The sequence below is a fragment of the Poecile atricapillus genome, chromosome 39 (genome assembly GCF_030490865.1).
Source record: "Poecile atricapillus isolate bPoeAtr1 chromosome 39, bPoeAtr1.hap1, whole genome shotgun sequence".
Taxonomy (NCBI): Eukaryota; Metazoa; Chordata; class Aves; order Passeriformes; family Paridae; genus Poecile; species Poecile atricapillus.
The window spans coordinates 1,278,395-1,297,811 of NC_081287.1; the positions used below are offsets into that span (position 1 = coordinate 1,278,395).

At 51.8% G+C, this 19,417-nt stretch overlaps 1 protein-coding gene across 3 annotated transcripts in view; it reads right to left on the reverse strand.

Annotated features, from left to right (window-relative positions):
• SLC44A2 (solute carrier family 44 member 2) overlaps positions 1–19,071 on the reverse strand; it is a 28,562-nt gene extending 9,491 nt beyond the window's left edge. For all 3 annotated transcript variants that reach the window (XR_009280303.1, XM_058861785.1, XM_058861784.1), the window contains exons 1-11: positions 18,928–19,071; positions 14,053–14,101; positions 11,585–11,658; positions 11,416–11,500; positions 11,179–11,263; positions 10,969–11,085; positions 7,938–7,998; positions 4,721–4,844; positions 4,399–4,482; positions 1,825–1,937; positions 702–833 (exon numbers count right to left, since the gene is read on the reverse strand). Coding sequence is in view for 2 of the 3 variants with exons in the window: in XM_058861785.1 (XP_058717768.1) it covers positions 702–833; positions 1,825–1,937; positions 4,399–4,482; positions 4,721–4,844; positions 7,938–7,998; positions 10,969–11,085; positions 11,179–11,263; positions 11,416–11,500; positions 11,585–11,658; positions 14,053–14,101; positions 18,928–18,964 (961 nt within the window). In the remaining variant the exon portion in view is untranslated. The remainder of the gene's footprint in view (positions 1–701; positions 834–1,824; positions 1,938–4,398; positions 4,483–4,720; positions 4,845–7,937; positions 7,999–10,968; positions 11,086–11,178; positions 11,264–11,415; positions 11,501–11,584; positions 11,659–14,052; positions 14,102–18,927) is intronic.
• Between the last annotated feature and the right edge of the window lie 346 nt (positions 19,072–19,417).

The following is a 19,417-nucleotide window of genomic DNA, read 5'->3' on the forward strand; positions in this document are numbered from 1 at the left end:
CCCAGTTTAACCCCACTTTAACCTCAGTTAAACCCCACTTTAACCCCACTTTAACCCCAGTTAAAACCCAGTTAAACCCCACTTAAACCCCAATTTAACCCCAGTTAAAACCCAGTTAAACCCCACTTTGACCCAAATTTAACCCCAGTTAAACCCCACTTCAACCCCACTTCAACCCCAGTTTAACCCCCATTTGACCCCCAGTTAACCCCAGTTAAACCCCAGTTAAACTCCAGTTAAACCCCAGTTTAACCCCAGTTAAACCCCACTTTAACCCCACTTTAACCCCACTTTAACCCCAGTTAAACCCCAGTTAAACCCCAGTTAAACCCCAGTTAAACTCCAGTTAAACCCCAGTTAAACCCCACTTTAACCCCCGTTTAACCCCAGTTTAACCCCAGTTAAACCCCACTTTAACCCAAATTTAACCCCAGTTAAACCCCACTTCAACCCCAGTTTAACCCCCATTTGACCCCCAGTTAACCCCAGTTAAACCCCATTTGACCCCAGTTAAACCCCAGTTAAACCCCAGTTAAACCCCAGTTTAACCCCAGTTAAACCCCAAATTTCCCCCAGGCACCCAACGCTCCTGCACCCACCAAAGTCCCTCCTTCAGGTGTGAACACCCCAAAAATCCCGCTGTGACCTCATTCCCATCAAACCATCCATGGATCCCATCCCAATTCCAGAGGAGCACGTACGGAACGCCAGCCACGTCTGCCGCAGGTGGAGGTAGACGCGGAGATCGGTCTGGAAGCCCAGATCCGTCAGGGACACGTCCGACCCCGCTTCCCCTTTTAATTTGGAGTATTCCATGTAACAGTGGAAGATTCCTGAAAAAAGAAAAAAAAGCAGGAATGAAATTTAAAAAAAAAATATAAAAATGGGAATTTTTTTTACACGGCAAAAACGGAGCCGGATGGGGAGGAAACACCCGGAAGGACGCGGCGTGGGAATTGACGCGGCGCAAATCCCACCGGAAACGGGAAAAATGGGAAAAATGGGAAAGAGAAAATGGGGAAAATGGGGAAAATGGGAAAGAGAAAATGGGAAAAATGGGAAAGAGGAAATGGGGAAAATGGGGAAAATGGGGAAAATGGGGAAAATGGGAAAGAGAAAATGGGAAAAATGGGGAAAATGGGAAAAATGGGAAAAATGGGAAAAATGGGAAAAATGGGAAAAATAGGAAAGAGAAAATGGGAAAAATGGGAAAATGGGAAAAATGGGAAAAATTGAAAAAATAGGAAAGAGAAAAAGGGAAAAATGGGAAAAATGGGAAAAATGGGAAAAATTGAAAAAATAGGAAAGAGAAAATGGGAAAGAGAAAATGGGAAAAATGGGAAAGAGAAAATGGGAAAAATGGGAAAGAGAAAATGGGAAAAATGGGGAAAATGGGAAAAATGGGAAAAATGGGGAAAATGGGAAAAATGGGAAAGAGAAAATGGGAAAAATGGGAAAGATTGGAAAAATGGGAAAAATGGGAAAGAGAAAATGGGAAAAATGGGAAAATGGGAAAAATGGGAAAGAGAAAATGGGAAAAATGGGGAAAATGGGAAAGAGAAAATGGGAAAAATGGGGGAAATGGGGAAAATGGGAAAGAGAAAATGGGAAAAATGGGGAAAATGGGGAAGAGAAAATGGGAAAAATGGGAAAAATAGGAAAGAGAAAATGGGAAAAATGGGAAAGAGAAAATGGGAAAAATGGGAAAGAGAAAATGGGAAAAATGGGAAAAATGGGAAAAATGGGAAAAATGGGAAAAATGGGAAAAATGGGAAAGAGAAAATGGGAAAATTCAGGGAGAGAGAGAGAGGCTCCCAACCTCACCGTATCCCAACACCAGGATCACCATGACGATCATCACCCAGACCATGATCCCGGCCAGGAATCGCAGGAGGACGATGAAGATCAAGCTGGCCACCATGGCGATGACCAAACCTCTGCGGGAGGAAGGCGGCCGCGTTCTCACCACGCTCCCACGCGGAAAAGAACCGCGAAATCCCGGGATTTTTGCCCCGATCCCACGTGGAAATCATGGAAAAGAACCCCAAAATCCTGGGATTTTTGCCCCGATCCCACATGGAAATCATGGAAAAGAACCCCGAAATCCTGGGATTTTTGCCCCGATCCCACATGGAAATCATGGAAAAGAACCCCAAAATCCTGGGATTTTTGCCCCGATCCCACGTGGAAATGATGGAAAAGAACCCCAAAATCCCGGGATTTTTGCCCCGATCCCACGTGGAAATCATGGAAAAGAACCGCGAAATCCCGGGATTTTTGCCCCGATCCCACGTGGAAATCACGGAAAAGAACCCCAAAATCCTGGGATTTTTTCCCCGATCCCACGTGGAAATCATGGAAAAGAACCCCAGAATCCCGGGATTTTTGCCCCGATCCCACATGGAAATGATGGAAAAGAACCCCAAAATCCTGGGATTTTTTCCCCAATCCCACGTGGAAATCATGGAAAAGAACCCCCAAATCCCGGGATTTTTGCCCCGATCCCACGTGGAAATCATGGAACAGAACCCCCAAAATCCTGGGATTTTTGCCCCAATCCCACGTGGAAATCATGGAAAAGAACCCCAAAATCCTGGGATTTTTTCCCCGATCCCACGTGGAAATCATGGAAAAGAACCCCAAAATCCCGGGATTTTTGCCCCGATCCCACGTGGAAATCATGGAAAAGAACCGCGAAATCCCGGGATTTTTGCCCCGATCCCACGTGGAAATCATGGAAAAGAACCGCGAAATCCTGGGATTTTTGCCCCGATCCCACGTGGAAATCACGGAAAAGAACCGCGAAATCCCGGGATTTTTGCCCCGATCCCACGTGGAAATCATGGAACAGAACCCCCAAATCCCGGGATTTTTGCCCCGATCCCACGTGGAAATCATGGAAAAGAACCGCGAAATCCTGGGATTTTTGCCCCGATCCCACGTGGAAATCATGGAAAAGAACCGCGAAATCCCGGGATTTTTGCCCCGATCCCACATGGAAATCATGGAAAAGAACCGCGAAATCCCGGGATTTTTGCCCCAATCCCACGTGGAAATCATGGAAAAGAACCCCAAAATCCTGGGATTTTCGCCCCAATCCCACATGGAAATCATGGAAAAGAACCGCGAAATCCCGGGATTTTTGCCCCGATCCCACGTGGAAATCATGGAAAAGAACCCCAAAATCCCGGGATTTTTGCCCCAGTCCCACGTGGAAATGATGGAAAAGAACCCCAAAATCCCGGGATTTTTGCCCCAATCCCACGTGGAAATCATGGAAAAGAACCCCCAAATCCCGGGATTTTTGCCCCGATCCCATGTGGAAATCATGGAAAAGAACCGCGAAATCCCGGGATTTTTGCCCCGATCCCACGTGGAAATCATGGAAAAGAACCCCCAAATCCCGGGATTTTTGCCCTGATCCGACGTGGAAATGATGGAAAAGAACCCCCAAATCCGGGATTTTTGCCCTGATCCGACGTGGAAATGATGGAAAAGAACCCCAAAATCCTGGGATTTTTGCCCCAATCCCACATGGAAATCATGGAAAAGAACCGCGAAATCCTGGGATTTTTGCCCCGATCCCACGTGGAAATCATGGAAAAGAACCGCGAAATCCTGGGATTTTTGCCCCGATCCCACGTGGAAATCATGGAAAAGAACCCCAAAATCCCGGGATTTTTGCCCCGATCCCACGTGGAAATCATGGAAAAGAACCGCGAAATCCCGGGATTTTTGCCCCGATCCCACGTGGAAATCATGGAAAAGAACCCCCAAATCCCGGGATTTTTGCCCTGATCCGACGTGGAAATGATGGAAAAGAACCCCAAAATCCTGGGATTTTTGCCCCAATCCCACATGGAAATCATGGAAAAGAACCGCGAAATCCTGGGATTTTTGCCCCGATCCCACGTGGAAATCATGGAAAAGAACCGCGAAATCCTGGGATTTTTGCCCCGATCCCACGTGGAAATCATGGAAAAGAACCCCAAAATCCCGGGATTTTTGCCCCGATCCCACGTGGAAATCATGGAAAAGAACCGCGAAATCCCGGGATTTTTGCCCCGATCCCACGTGGAAATCATGGAAAAGAACCCCAAAATCCCGGGATTTTTGCCCCGATCCCACGTGGAAATCATGGAAAAGAACCGCGAAATCCCGGGATTTTTGCCCCGATCCCACGTGGAAATCATGGAAAAGAACCCCCAAATCCCGGGATTTTTGCCCCAATCCCACGTGGAAATGATGGAAAAGAACCCCAAAATCCCGGGATTTTTGCCCCAATCCCACGTGGAAATCATGGAAAAGAACCGCGAAATCCCGGGATTTTTGCCCCGATCCCACGTGGAAATCATGGAAAAGAACCCCAAAATCCTGGGATTTTCGCCCCGTGCTCACATGATGATCCAATACCAGGACACGGTGTAATCCTCGAAGATCTTCATGGCCAGCTGACGGGTCTCCAGCACCACGTTGGCTTTTCTGCAAGGAAACCGAGGAACGCCGATGAAGAAGAAACCCCAAAACCGAGAAAATTCCACATTTCTGCGCGGCAAATTCCCATCACCGCCCGCGCCGCGTCTCCTTTCCCGCCCTCCGCTCCCATTCCCAACGTTTTGGTGGGAATGTTGGGATTTTGATTGGGTTTCTGATGCCTCAAACGGGCGAAGCAGCGCTAATTAAGCGGCTCTTAACGAGGGGGAGTTAAGCCAGGACTCACTTGGCGCCTTCCAGCAGCTCGGTGACGTTCCTGCGGCGCCCCTGGCCATCGTCGTAGGTGGTCTCGTTGCCCACCATGATGACGCCTTTCTTGGCCTGGATGGCCGGGAAACATCTCCGTGCCACTGGTGAGATCAAGGAAGGGAAAAACAGGAGCTCAGCTGGGAAAATGAGGGGTCCCAAACCCCCCAAAAACCCCCAGAACCCCCCAAAACCGCCTCTGAAAAAATCCCAATGGTCCCAAACCACCTCTGAAAAAAATCCCAGTGGTCCCAAACCCCCCACAGGACCCCCAGAACCCCCCAAAAAGCCTCTGAAAAAAATTCCAATGGTCCCAAACCCCCCAAAAACCCCCAAACCGCCTCTGAGAAGAATCCCAATGGTCCCAAATCCCCCACAGGACCCCCAGAACCCCCCAAGCCACCTCTGAAAAAAATCCCAATGGTCCCAAACCCCCCAAAAACCCCCAAAAAGCCTCTGAAGAAAATTCCAATGGTCCCAAACCCCCCAAAAACCCCCAAAAAGCCTCTGAAAAAAACCCAATGGTCCCAAACCACCTCTGAAAAAAATCCCAACGGTCCCAAACCCCCCACAGGACCCCCAGAACCCCCCAAAAAGCCTCTGAAAAAAATCCCAACGGTCCCAAACCCCCCAAAAAGCCTCTGAAAAAAATCCCAATGGTCCCAAACCCCCCAAAAAGCCTCTGAAAAAATCCCAATGGTCCCAAATCCCCCACAGGACCCCCAGAACCCCCCAAAACCGCCTCTGAAAAAAATCCCAATGGTCCCAAAGCCCCCAAAAAGCCTCTGAAAAAAATCCCAATGGTCCCAAACCCCCCAAAAAGCCTCTGAAAAAAATCCCAATGGTCCCAAAGCCCCCAAAAAGCCTCTGAAAAAAATCCCAATGGTCCCAAAGCCCCCCAAAACCCCCAAATCACCTCTGAAAAAAATCCCAATGGTCCCAAAACCCCCAAAAACCCCCAAATCACCTCTGAAAAAAATCCCAATGGTCCCAAAACCCCCAAAAACCCCCAAACCGCATCTGAAAAAAATCCCAATGGTCCCAAAACCCCCAGAACCCCCAAACCCCCTCTGAAAAAAATCCCAATGGTCCCAAAACCCCCAAAAACCCCCAAACCCCCTCTGAAAAAAATCCCAATGGTCCCAAAACCCCCACAGGACCCCCAGAACCCCCCAAAACCGCCTCTGAAATAATCCCAATGGTCCCAAACCCCCCCAAACCCCCAAAAAGCCTCTGAAAAAAATCCCAATGGTCCCAAAACCCCCAAACTGCCTCTGAAAAGAATCCCAATGGTCCCAAACCCCCCACAGGACCCCCAGAACCCCCCAAAACCGCCTCTGAAAAAAATCCCAATGGTCCCAAACCACCCAAAAAGCCTCTGAAAAAAATCCCAATGGTCCCAAAGCCCCCAAAAAGCCTCTGAAAAAAATCCCAATGGTCCCAAACCCCCCAAAAACCCCCAGAAAGCCTCTGAAAAAAATCCCAATGGTCCCAAACCACCCAAAAACCCCCAAACCACATCTGAAAAAAATCCCAATGGTCCCAAACCCCCAAAAACCCTCTGAAAAAAATCCCAATGGTCCCAAACCCCCCACAGGACCCCCAGAACCCCCCAAAACCGCCTCTGAAAAAAATCCCAATGGTCCCAAACCCCCCAAAACCCCTCTGAAAAAAATCCCAATGGTCCCAAACCCCCCAAAAACACCCAAAAAGCCTCTGAAAAAAATCCCAATGGTCCCAAACCCCCCAAAACCCCTCTGAAAAAAATCCCAATGGTCCCAAAGCCCCCAGAAAGCCTCTGAAAAAAATCCCAATGGTCCCAAACCCCCCAAAAACCCCCAAAAAGCCTCTGAAAAGAATCCCAATGGTCCCAAAGCCCCCAAAAAGCCTCTGAAAAAAATCCCAATGGTCCCAAACCCCCCCGAAACCCCCAAAAAGCCTCTGAAAAAAATCCCAATGGTCCCAAACCCCCCAAAACCCCCAAACCACATCTGAAAAAAATCCCAATGGTCCCAAACCCCCCACAGGACCCCCAGAACCCCCCAAAACCGCCTCTGAAAAAAATCCCAATGGTCCCAAACCCCCCAAAAACCCTCAAAAAGCCTCTGAAAAAAATTCCAATGGTCCCAAACCACTTCTGAAAAAAATCCCAATGGTCCCAAACCCCCCAAAAACCCCCAAAAAGCCTCTGAAAAAAATCCCAATGGTCCCAAAGCCCCCAAAAAGCCTCTGAAAAAAACCCCAATGGTCCCAAACCACCTCTGAAAAAAATCCCAATGGTCCCAAACCCCCCACAGGACCCCCAGAACCCCCCAAAACCACCTCTGAAAAAAATCCCAACGGTCCCAAACCCCCCAAAAAGCCTCTGAAAAAAATCCCAATGGTCCCAAACCCCCCAGAAACCCCCAAACCCCCTCTGAAAAAAATCCCAATGGTCCCAAACCCCCCAAAAAGCCTCTGAAAAAAATCCCAATGGTCCCAAACCACCTCTGAAAAAAATCCCAATGGTCCCAAACCCCCCAAAAACCCCCAAAAAGCCTCTGAAAAAAATCCCAATGGTCCCAAAGCCCCCAAAAAGCCTCTGAAAAAAATCCCAATGGTCCCAAACCACCTCTGAAAAAAATCCCAATGGTCCCAAACCCCCCACAGGACCCCCAGAACCCCCCAAAAAGCCTCTGAAAAAAATCCCAATGGTCCCAAACCCCCCAAAAAGCCTCTGAAAAAAATCCCAATGGTCCCAAAACCCCCAGAAACCCCCAAATCACCTCTGAAAAAAATCCCAATGGTCCCAAAACCCCCAAACTGCCTCTGAAAAGAATCCCAATGGTCCCAAACCCCCCAAAAACCCCCAAACTGCATCTGAAAAAAACCCAATGGTCCCAAACCACCTCTGAAAAAAATCCCAACGGTCCCAAAGCCCCCAAAAACCCCCAAACCACATCTGAAAAAAATCCCAATGGTCCCAAACCCCCCACAGGACCCCCAGAACCCCCCAAAACCGCCTCTGAAAAAAATCCCAACGGTCCCAAACCCCCCAAAAAGCCTCTGAAAAAAATCCCAACCGTCCCAAAGCCCCCAAAAAGCCTCTGAAAAAAATCCCAATGGTCCCAAACCCCCCAAAAACCCCCAAACCCCCTCTGAAAAAATCCCGACGGAAGCCGAGCCGTTAACGAGCTCCTCGTTAATTGCAGACGTACGCGGCGTGCTGGGAATGAGCATGGCCGGACACTCCTTGTCCTTCAGCACCTCCACGGGAGCCTGGGTGGGGAGAACAGCCGGACATCAACGCTCCTGGCACGGGGAAACGACGATCCCAAAAAAAACCCTACAAAAACCTCAAAAAAACCCCAAAAGAAACCCCCAAAAAACCCCCAAAAAACCCAAAAAAAACCCCCAAAAAAACCCACAAAAAACCCCAAAAAAACCCCCAAAAAACCCCAAAAAAACCCAAAAAAAAACCAAAAAAAACCCCCAAAAAAACTCCACAAAAACCCCACAAAAACCCTAAAAAGACCCCACAAAAAACTCCACAAAAACCCCCCAAAAAACCCCAAAAAAACCCCACAAAAACCTCAAAAAAATCCCCAAAAAAACCCCAAAAAAACCCAAAAAAACCCCCCAAAAAACCAAAAAAGCCCCACAAAAACCCCACAAAAACCCCAAAAAAACCCCAAAAAAACCCCGAAAAAAACCCCGAAAAAAAACAAAAAAAAAACCCAAAAAAAAACCCCAAAAAAACCCCAAAAAAACCCCAAAAAAAACCAAAAAAAAAAACCAAAAAAAAAACCCCAAAAACCCCAAAGAACCCCATAAAAACCCCAAAAAAACCCTAAAAAAAACCCAAAAAAACCCCCTAAAAAAACCCCAAAAAAACCCCAAAAAACCCCAAAAAAAACCCCGAAAAAACCCCCCAAAAAACCAAACAAAAACCCCAAAAAAACCCCAAAAAACCCCACAAAAAAACCCACAAAAACCCAAAAAAAAAACCCAAAAAAACCCACAAAAACACCCCAAAAAACCCCAAAGAAACCCCACAAAAACCCCACAAAAAACCCCAAAAAAACCCCACAAAAACCCCGAAAAAACCCCCAAAAAAACCCCCAAAAAAACCCCACAAAAACCCCAAAAAAACCCCAAAAAAACCCCAAAAAACCCCAAAAAACCCCACAAAAAACCCAAAACAACCCCACAAAAACCCCACAAAAACCCCACAAAAACCCAAAAAAACCCAAAAAAACCCCCAAAAAAACCCCAAAAAAACCCACAAAAAAACCCACAAAAAAACCCACAAAAACCCCAAAAAAACCTTAAAAAAACACAAAAAAACCCCCAAAAAAACTCCACAAAAACCCCCACAAAAACCTCAAAAAAACCCAAAAAAACCCCACAAAAACCCCAAAAAAACCCCCAAAAAACCCCCAAAAAACCCAAAAAACCCCCACAAAACCCCAAAAAACCCCAAAAAACCCCACAAAAAACTCCACAAAAACCCCACAAAAACCCTAAAAAACCCCACAAAACCCCCCAAAAAACCCCAAAAAAACCCCGAAAAAAACCCAAAAAAATCCCAAAAAAACCCCAAAAAAAACCCAAAAATCCCCCCAAAAAACCCAAAAAAAACCCAAAAAAAAACCCCGAAAAAAACCCAAAAAAAACCCCCAAAAAACCCCAAAAAAATCCCCAAAAACCCCAAAAAAAACCCCCCAAAAAACCCCACAAAAACCTCAAAAAAATCCCGAGAAAAACCCCACAAAAACCCCGAAAAAACCCCCAAAAAACCCCCCAAAAAACCCCCAAAAAAACCCCACAAAAACCCCAAAAAGACCCCCAAAAAAACCCACAAAAAACCCCCAAAAAAACCCAAAAAAACCCCAAAAAAACCCAAAAAAACCCAAAAAAACCCCCCAAAAAACCCAAAAAAAACCCCCAAAAAACCCCACCAAAACCCTAAAATAACCCCACAAAAACCCCAAAAAAACCCCCAAAAAACCCACAAAAACCCCAAAAAAACCCTAAAAAAACCCCAAAAAAACCAAAAAAACCCCGAAAAAAACCCAAAAAAACCCAAAAAAAAACCCCAAAAAACTCAAAAAAACCCCAAAAACCCCCGAAAAACCCTAAAAAAACCCCAAAAAAACCCCACAAAAACCCCACAAAAACCCACAAAAAACTCAAAAAAACCCCACAAAAACCCTCAAAAACCCTCAAAAAAACCCCCAAAAAACCCAAAAAAAAGCCCCAAAAAACCCAAAAAAAACCCCAAAAAAACCCAAAAAAAACCCCAAAAAAACCCACAAAAACCCCGAAAAAACCCACAAAAAAACCCCAAAAAAACCCCCAAAAAAAACCCCCAAAAAACCCAAAAAACCCCAAAAAAACCCCGAAAAAACCCAAAAAAAACCCCCAAAAAAACCCAAAAAAAACCCCCAAAAAAACCCTTAAAAAACCCCAAAAAAACTCCACAAAAACCCCGACAAAAACCCCAAAAAAACCCGCAAAAAAACCCCAAAAAAACCCTAAAAAAAACCCAAAAAAACCCAAAAAAAAGCCCCCAAAAAAACTCAAAAAAAAACCAAAAACCCCCAAAAAAACCCCAAAAAATCCCAAAAAAACCCAAAAAAAACCCCCAAAAAAACCCCAAAAAAAACCCAAAAAAAACCCCACAAAAACCCCAAAAAAACCCTAAAAAAAACCCAAAAAAATCCCAAAAAAAACCCACAAAAACCCCCAAAAAAACCCCAAAAAAACCCCAAAAAAAACCCCAAAAAAACCCAAAAAAAACCCAAAAAAACCCTAAAAAAAACCCAAAAAAAACCCCAAAAAAACTCCACAGAAACCCCAAAAAAACCCTAAAAAAAACCCAAAAAAACCCCAAAAAAACCCCAAAAAAACTCAAAAAAATCCCAAAAAACCCCACCAAAACCCCACAAAAACCCCCAAAAAAAACCAAAAAAACCCCAAAAAACCCCCAAAAAACCCCAAAAAAAACCCAAAAAAACCCCCCAAAAAAACCCAAAAAAAAAACCAAAAACCCCCAAAAAACCCCCAAAAAACCCCAAAAAAACCCCAAAAAAACCCCGAAAAAAACCCAAAAAAAAACAAAAAAAACCCCAAAAAAACCCCAAAAAAACCCCCAAAAAACCCCCAAAAAAACCCACAAAAACCCCAAAAAACCCCCAAAAAAACCCCAAAAAAACCCCAAAAAAACCCCACAAAACCCCCCCAAACCTTCCGCGAGTTCCTGAACTCCGGGCTGCAGAAATTCCGGTAATATTCCAGCGCCGCGGCGTTGCCGTGAGCCGTCAGGTAGGTCATGTAGCGATCCGGGCATTTACTGACGCAAATCTGCGCGGGGAATTCCCGGGAATTCACGGCATTCCCTCGGGAATTCCAGGAATTCCGGGAATTCCGGGAATTCCGAAGGGGTCGGGGTGGTACCTGCGTGGTCGGGCATTGGAATTCCAGCAGCACCAAGGGGCTGGCGCACTTGACGATGTCGAAGTAGAAAAGGAAAGGTTTTTTCCTGCCGGAAAAAGGGAAAGTTTGGGGTTTTTTGGGAATGTTTGGGGTTTTTTGGGAATGTTTGGGGTTTTTTTAATGGGAATGTTTGGGGGTTTTTTGGGAATGTTCTCCCGAGGAATTCCGGGTGTTTCCGGCGGCGCGTGCGGAACTCACTCGTTGGGGGTCCCCTGCTGCCCGCAGAACTGCCCGCGGCTGTCCGTGGGGTGGATCACCTTGCGGGGGTCTCCGTGGGTCCAGGCTGGGGAGGTTGAGGATGGTCAGACCCCTCCCCTGTGAAGCCCCCAGAGCCACCCTCAGGTCACCCCCAGCCCACCGGACGTACCCACCACGCCGACCAGCACGTAGCCCACGATGGCCACCACCAGCAGGACACAGCAGACGATGTCCGTGCAGCCCCTGGCAGCGGGGACAGGGTGAGGTCACGGATTTGGGGACCCCGGATTTGGGGACTGAGGATTTGGGAACGCAGATTTGGGGACCCCGGATTTGGGGAACGCAGATTTGGGGACCCCGGATTTGGGGAACGCAGATTTGGGGACCCCGGATTTGGGGGCATGTGGATTTGGGGACCACGGATTTGGGGACCACGGACTTGGGGACCACGGACTTGGGGACCCCGCATTTGGGGACCCCGGATTTGGGGACCCCGGATTTGGAGACCCCGGATTTGGGAATGCAGATTTGGGGACCCCAGATCTGGGGACCACGGATTTGGGGACTCCAGATTTAGGGAACCATGGATTTCGGGACCACAGATTTTGGGACAGAGAATTTGGGGACCCCGGATTTGGGGACCAAGGATTCGGGGCCACGGATTTGGGGACCACGGATTTGGGGGATCATGGATTTGGGGCCACGGATTTGGGGACCACGGATTTGGGGGATCATGGATTTGGGGACCCCGGATTTGGGGACCAAGGATTTGGGGCTGTGGATTTGGGGGAACGTGGATTTGGGGTGGGGACTGTGGATTTGGGGACCCCAAATTTGGGTCCCGACCAGCACGTAGCCCACGATGGCCACCACCAGCAGGACGCAGCAGACGATGTCCGTGCAGCCCCTGGCAGCGGGGACAGGGTGATGTCACGGATTTGGGGACCCCGGATTTGGGGCTGTGGATTTGGGGGAACGTGGATTTGGGGTGGGGACCCAGGATTTGGGGACTGAGGATTTGGGAACACAGATTTGGGGACCGAGGATTTGGGGACTGTGGATTTGGGGACCCCAAATTTGGGGACTGTGGATTTGGGAACCCCGGATTTGGGAACCCCAGATTTCAGAACCCCAGATTTGGGGACCACGGACTTGGGGGAATGTGGATTTGGGGACCACGGATTTGGGGACTCCAGATTTAGGGAACCATGGATTTCAGGATCACAGATTTTGGGACAGAGAATTTGGGGACCCCGGATTTGGGGACCGAGGATTTGGGGACCCCGGATTTGGGGGACCGAGGGAATTTGGGGACCGAGGATTTGGGGACCACGGATTTGGGGGATCATGGATTTGGGGACCCCGGATTTGGGGAACCATGGATTTGGGGCTGTGGATTTGGGGGAACGTGGATTTGGGGTGGGGACCCAGGATTTGGGGACCCCAAATTTGGGTCCCGACCAGCACGTAGCCCACGATGGCCACCACCAGCAGGACACAGCAGACGATGTCCGTGCAGCCCCTGGCAGCGGGGACAGGAGAAGGGTGGGGTCACGGATTTGGGGACCCCGGATTTGGGGCTGTGGATTTGGGGGAACGTGGATTTGGGGTGGGGACCCTGGATTTGGGGACTCCGGATTTGGGGACCACGGATTTTGGGAACGCAGATTTGGGGACCGAGGATTTGGGGACTGTGGATTTGGGGACCCCAAATTTGGGGACTGTGGATTTGGGGACCGAGGATTTAGGGAACCATGGATTTGGGGAACCATGGATTTGGGGAATGCGGATTTGGGGACCAGGGATTTGGGGGAACGCGGATTTGGGGACCCCAGATTTGGGGACCACAGATTTTGGGACCACAGATTTGGGGAACCATGGATTTGGAACCATGGATTTGGGGACCACGGATTTTGGGAACCACAGATTTGGGGACTGCAGATTTAGTAACCACAGATTTGGGGAGCCCAGATTTGGGGACCACAGATCTGGGGAACCATGGATTTTGGGACCGTGGATTTGGGACTGTGGATTTGGGGACCATGGATTTGGGAAATTGTGGATTTGGGGACCCCAGATTTGGGTAACTGTGGATTTGGGGACCTCGGATTTGGGACTGTGGATTTGGGGACTGCAGATTTGGGAACGCAGATTTGGGAACCCCAGATTTGGTGACCCCAGATTTGGTGACCCCAGATTTGGGGACCCCAGATTTGGGGACCACGGATTTGGGAATGCAGATCTGGGGACTCCGGATTTAGGGAATCATGGATTTTGGGACCATGGATTTGGGAACGCAGATTTGGGGACCCCAGATTTGGGGACCCCGGATTTGGGGACCCCGGATTTGGGGACCCCGGATTTGGGGACCCCAGATTTGGGGACCCCAGATTTGGAGACCCCAGATTTGGGGACCACGGATTTGGGAATGCAGATTTGGGGACTCCGGATTTAGGGAACCATGGATTTCGGGACCGTGGATTTGGGACTGTGGATTTGGGGACCCCGGATTTGGGAACCGCGGATTTGGGGACCACGGATTTGGGGACCATGGATTTGGGGGACCCTGGATTTGGGGACCAAGGATTTGGGGACTGAGGATTTGGGGGACCTTGGATTTGGGGATCCCGGGCTTACCTGTCATAGATGGGGCCTTTGAAAGTCGGGTCATACTTCTGTGGTGTTCCTGTGGAGAGGAACGGGAATGGGAATGGAAATGGGAATAGGGACAGGAATGGGAACGGGAATGGGGATGGGAATGGGAATGGGAACGGGAAATGGGAAATGGAATAGAAATGGGAATAGAAATGGGGACAGGAATGGGAACAGGAATGGGGATGGGAATGGGAACGGGAATGGGGATGGGAATGGGAAATGGGAATAGAAATGGAAATGGGGACAGGAATGTGAAATGGGAATGGAAATGGGAAATGGAAAGGGAATGGGGATGGGAATGGGAAATGGGAATGGGAACAGGAACGGGGACAGGAGTGGGAATGGGAATGGGGACAGGGACAGGAATGGGAATGGGAATGGGAACGGGAATGGGATCAGAAAGGAAACAGGAATGGGAACAGGGATGGAACAGGACGGGAATGGGAACGGGAATGGGATCAAAAAAGGAACAGGAATGGAAATGGGAATGGGAACAGGAATGGGAACAGAAATGGGAACGGGAATGGGCACGGGAATGGGAACGGGAATGGAAACGGGAATGGGAATGGGAATGGGAACGGGAATGGGAACGGGAATGGGATCGGGAATGGGATCGGGAATGGAAACGGGAATGGGATCGGGAATGGGATCGGGAATGGGAACGGGAATGGGAACAGGGATGGAACAGGAATGGGAACAGGGACAGGAACAGGGACAGGAACAGGAATGGGAATGGGAACAGGAATGGGAACGGGAATGGGATCAGAAAAGGAACAGGAATGGGAATGGGGACAGGAATGGGAATGGGAACGGGAATGGGAACAAGGGACGGAACAGGAATGGGAATAGGGACAGGAACAGGAATGGGAATGGGAACAGAAATGGGAATGGGAACGGGAATGGGAACAGGAACGGGAATGGGAACGGGAATGGAAATGGGAAAGGGAATGGGAACAGGGACAGGAATGGGAATGGGAACAAGAATGGGAAAGGCGCTCCTCATCCTCCTGACCCCCCAACACACAACGAGCAGAGCAGAGGAAACCAAACCCTTCCAAAAGAAACCCTCGGGATAAGCGGGATCAGGAGTAAAAACCCCTCCCATTCCCTGCTCCACATCCCAAACTTTGAAACAACTCCCTGGGAAAAAACATTCCCAAAAAATCCCACAGAAACACCAAATCCCACGGAAACACCAAAAAACTGCGGGGCTGGGGGGGTCACTGGGGGGTCCCAGGGACCCCCAGAGCCCCCCCAGCCCCCTCGGGGCCTCCCCGGCGCCGGCGCCGCTGCTCCAATTTATTTTTAGGGTGGGATCGGAGCCAGCGTGGGAGCGGCTCGGGACGGGGGGGTTGGGAATTTAGGGTGGATTTTGGGGGTTCACAGCAGCCTGGAGGGAGGGATGGGTTTGTTTTGGGGTGTTTTGGGGTGTTTTGTGAATTTAGGGTGGATTTTGGGGATTCACAGCAGCCTGGAGGCAGGGATGGGTTTGTTTTGGGGTGTTTTGGGAATTTAGGGTGGATTTTGGGGGGGTCACGGCAGCCTGGAGGGAGGGATGGGTTTGTTTTGGGGTGTTTTGGGGTGTTTTGTGAATTTAGGGTGGATTTTGGGGGGGTCACAGCGGCCTCAAGGCAGGGATGGGTTTGTTTTGGGGTGTTTTGGGAATTTAGGGTGGATTTTGGGGGGGTCACAGCAGCCTCAAGACAGGGATGGGTTTGTTTTGGGGTGTTTTGGGGTGTTTTGTGAATTTAGGGTGGATTTTGGGGGGTCACAGCAGCCTGGAGGGAGGGATGGGTTTGTTTTGGGGTGTTTTGGGGTGTTTTGTGAATTTAGGGTGGATTTTGGGGGGGTCACAGAGGCCTGGAGACAGGGATGGGTTTGTTTTGGGGTGTTTTGGGGTGTTTTGTGAATTTAGGGTGGATTTTGGGGGGGTCACAGGGGCCTCAAGGCAGGGATGGGTTTGTTTTGGGCTGTTTTGGGGTGTTTTGGGAATTTAGGGTGGATTTTGGGGGGGTCACAGCAGCCTCAAGACAGGGATGGGTTTGTTTTGGGGGGGTTGTGAATTTAGGGTGGATTTTGGGGGGTCACAGCAGCCTGGAGACAGGGATGGGTTTGTTTTGGGGTGTTTTGGGGGGGTTGGGAATTTAGGGTGGATTTTGGGGGGTTCACAGCAGCCTGGAGGGAGGGATGGGTTTGTTTTGGGGTGTTTTGGGGTGTTTTGGGAATTTAGGGTGGATTTTGGGGGGTTCACAGCAGCCTGGAGACAGGGATGGGTTTGTTTTGGGGGGTTTTGTGAATTTAGGGTGGATTTTGGGGGGGTCACAGCAGCCTGGAGACAGGGATGGGTTTGTTTTGGGGTGTTTTGGGAATTTAGGGTGGATTTTGGTGGTTCACAGCAGCCTGGAGACAGGGATGGGTTTGTTTTGGGGTGTTTTGTGAATTTAGGGTGGATTTTGGGGGTTCACAGTGGCCTGGAGGGAGGGATGGGTTTGTTTGGGGTGTTTTGGGGGGTTTTGTGGAGCTCAATCCCTTCCCAGTGGTTTTTTTTGGGGGGGTTTCCCCTCTCTGAAGCCCCCCGGGGTGGGTGGGGGGGTCAGAATTGGGGGACCCCCCCGGGCTGGCGGTGTTGGCGTCGCGGTGACGCCCCAGAAGCGCCGGAGCCGGTTTGTCCCGGTGCCGGCTCCGACCGGGCCGGTTCTGCGGCTGCCGGGGAGGGCGGCCCCAAAACCGCGACCTCCACAAAACAGGGCACCCCCAAAACCGGGCACCCCCAAAACCGGGCACCCCCTCCCCAAAACTGGGACCCCCCCCCAAAACCGGGCACCCCCTCCCCAAAACTGGGCACCCCCAAAACCGGGCACCCCCTCCCCAAAACTGGGCACCCCCAAAACAGGGCACCCCCTCCCCAAAACCGTGCACCCCTTTAAAGCCCCCCAAAACCGAGAACCCCCCAAAACCCAGCCCCCCCAAAACCGGCACCTCCACAAAACCGGGCACCCCTTTAAAGCCCCCCCAAAACCGCGACCTCCACAAAACCGGGGATCCCTTCAAAGCCCCCCCAAAACCGCAACCTCCACAAAACCGGGCACCCCTTTAAAGCCCCCCCAAAACCGGGACCCCTCCCCAAAACTGGGCACCCCTTTAAAGCCCCCCGAAACCAGGACCCCTCCCCAAAACCGGGAACCCCTTCAAAGCCCCCCCAAAACCGCGACCTCCACAAAAAAGAGCACCCCTTTAAAGCCCCCCCGAAACCGAGCACCCCCCAAAACCGAGCCCCCAAAACCGCGACCCCTCCCAAAACCGAGCACCCCCCAAAACCCAGACCCCCCCAAACCGAGCACCCCTTCAAAGCCCCCCCAAAACCCGAGCACCCCTTCAAAGCCCCCCAAAACCCGAGCACCCCTTCAAAGCCCCCCAAAACCACGGGATCCCCCAAAACCCAGCCCCCAAAACCGCGACCCCTCCCAAAACCGAGCACCCCCCAAAACCGAGACCCCAAAACCGCGACCCCTCCCAAAACCGAGCACACCCCAAAACCCAGACCCCCCCAAAAACCGAGCACCCCTTCAAAACCCCCCAAAACCCGAGCACCCCCCAAAACCAAGACCCCCCCCCAAACCGAGTACCCCTTCAAAGCCCCCCAAAACCGGGCACCCCTTCCCCAGCCCCCCAAAACCGCGGGATCCCCCAAAACCCAGCCCCCCCAAAACCGCGACCCCTCCCAAAACCGAAGCACCCCTTCCCCAGCCCCCCAAAACCCGAGCACCCCTTCAAAACCCCCCCAAAACCGGGCACCCCTTCAAAGCCCCCCAAAACCCAGCACACCCCGAAACCCAGACCCCCCCCCCAAACCGAGCACCCCTTCAAAGCCCCCAAAACCGGGCACCCTTTCCCCAGCCCCCCAAAACCACGGGATCCCCCAAAACCCAGCCCCAAAACCGCGACCCCTCCCAAAACCGAGCACCCCTTCAAAACCCCCCCAAAACCGAGCACCCTTTCCCCAGCCCCCCAAAACCCAGCCCCCCCAAAACTGCGACCCCTCCCAAAACCGAGCACCCCCCAAAATCGAGACCCCAAAACCCGCGACCCCTCCCGAAACCGGGCACCCTTTCCCCAGCCCCCCAAAACCGCGGGATCCCCCAAAACCGCGACCCCTCCCAAAACCGAGCACCCCCCCAAACCGGGCACCCCTTCCCCAGCCCCCCCAAAACCGCGACCCCTCCCAAAACCGAGCACCCCCCAAAACCGAGACCCCAAAACCGCGACCCCCTCCCGAAACTGGGCACCCCCCAAACCGGGCACCCCTTCCCCAGCCCCCCAAAACCGCGACCCCTCCCAAAACCGAGACCCCAAAACCGGCGACCCCTCCCGAAACCGGGCACCCCCCAAAACCGAGACCCCAAAACCGGCGACCCCTCCCGAAACCGGGCACCCCCCAAAACCGAGACCCCAAAACCCGCGACCCCTCCGGAAACCGGGCACCCCCCAAACCGGGCACCCCTTCCCCAGCCCCCCAAAACCACGACCCCTCCCAAAACCGAGCACCCCCCAAAACCGAGACCCCAAAACCCGCGACCCCCCCCCAATTCGGGGCGCGGCCGCTTTTGCTTTCGCTTTCCGCCGCCGCTCCCGGCCCCGTTTTCCGCCCGTTTCGGGTTTGTTTTTCCGCCTTTTCCCGCCGCCCTTCCGCTCCTCCCGCCCCGATCCTCCGCTCCCCGACCCCCGGCAAACCGCGGGGACCCCCAAAAGTCTCCCCAAAATCGCGGGGACCCCCCAAAAGTCTCCCCAAACCGCGGCGGGCGGTGCCCCCGAACCCCCAAAGTGTCGGGACCCCCAGGGACCCCCCGCCCCCGTTACCGTGTTTGCCGTAGTAGTTGTCCCCGTGTCCCCCCATCCCGGTGAGCACCGGAGCCGCCGCCGAGCCCCGGAGCCGCCGCCGTTCCCGTCCGTACCGGGCCGGGCCGGGCTGGGCTGGGCTGGGCTGGGCTGGGAGCGGCTCCGCCTCCGTTATGGCCCCAACCCCCCCCAAAATCCGCCCACCGGGTCAAACCCCGCCCCGGAGAGCGGCGGGGAACCGGGGGAACCGGGGGGACCGACGGGAACGGCACCGGCACCTCGGGGAACCGGGGAGAACCAGGGGGAACGGCAGCGGCACCGGGGAGAACCGGGGAGAACCAGGGGGAACGGGGGAACCGGGGGGACCGAGGGGAACGGCACCGGCACCGGGAGGAACAGCACCGGGGGAACGGCACCGGCACCGGGAGGAACTGGGGAGAACCAGGGGGAACGGGGGAACCGGGGGGAACCGGGGGGACCGAGGGGAACGGCACCGGCACCGGGGAGGATC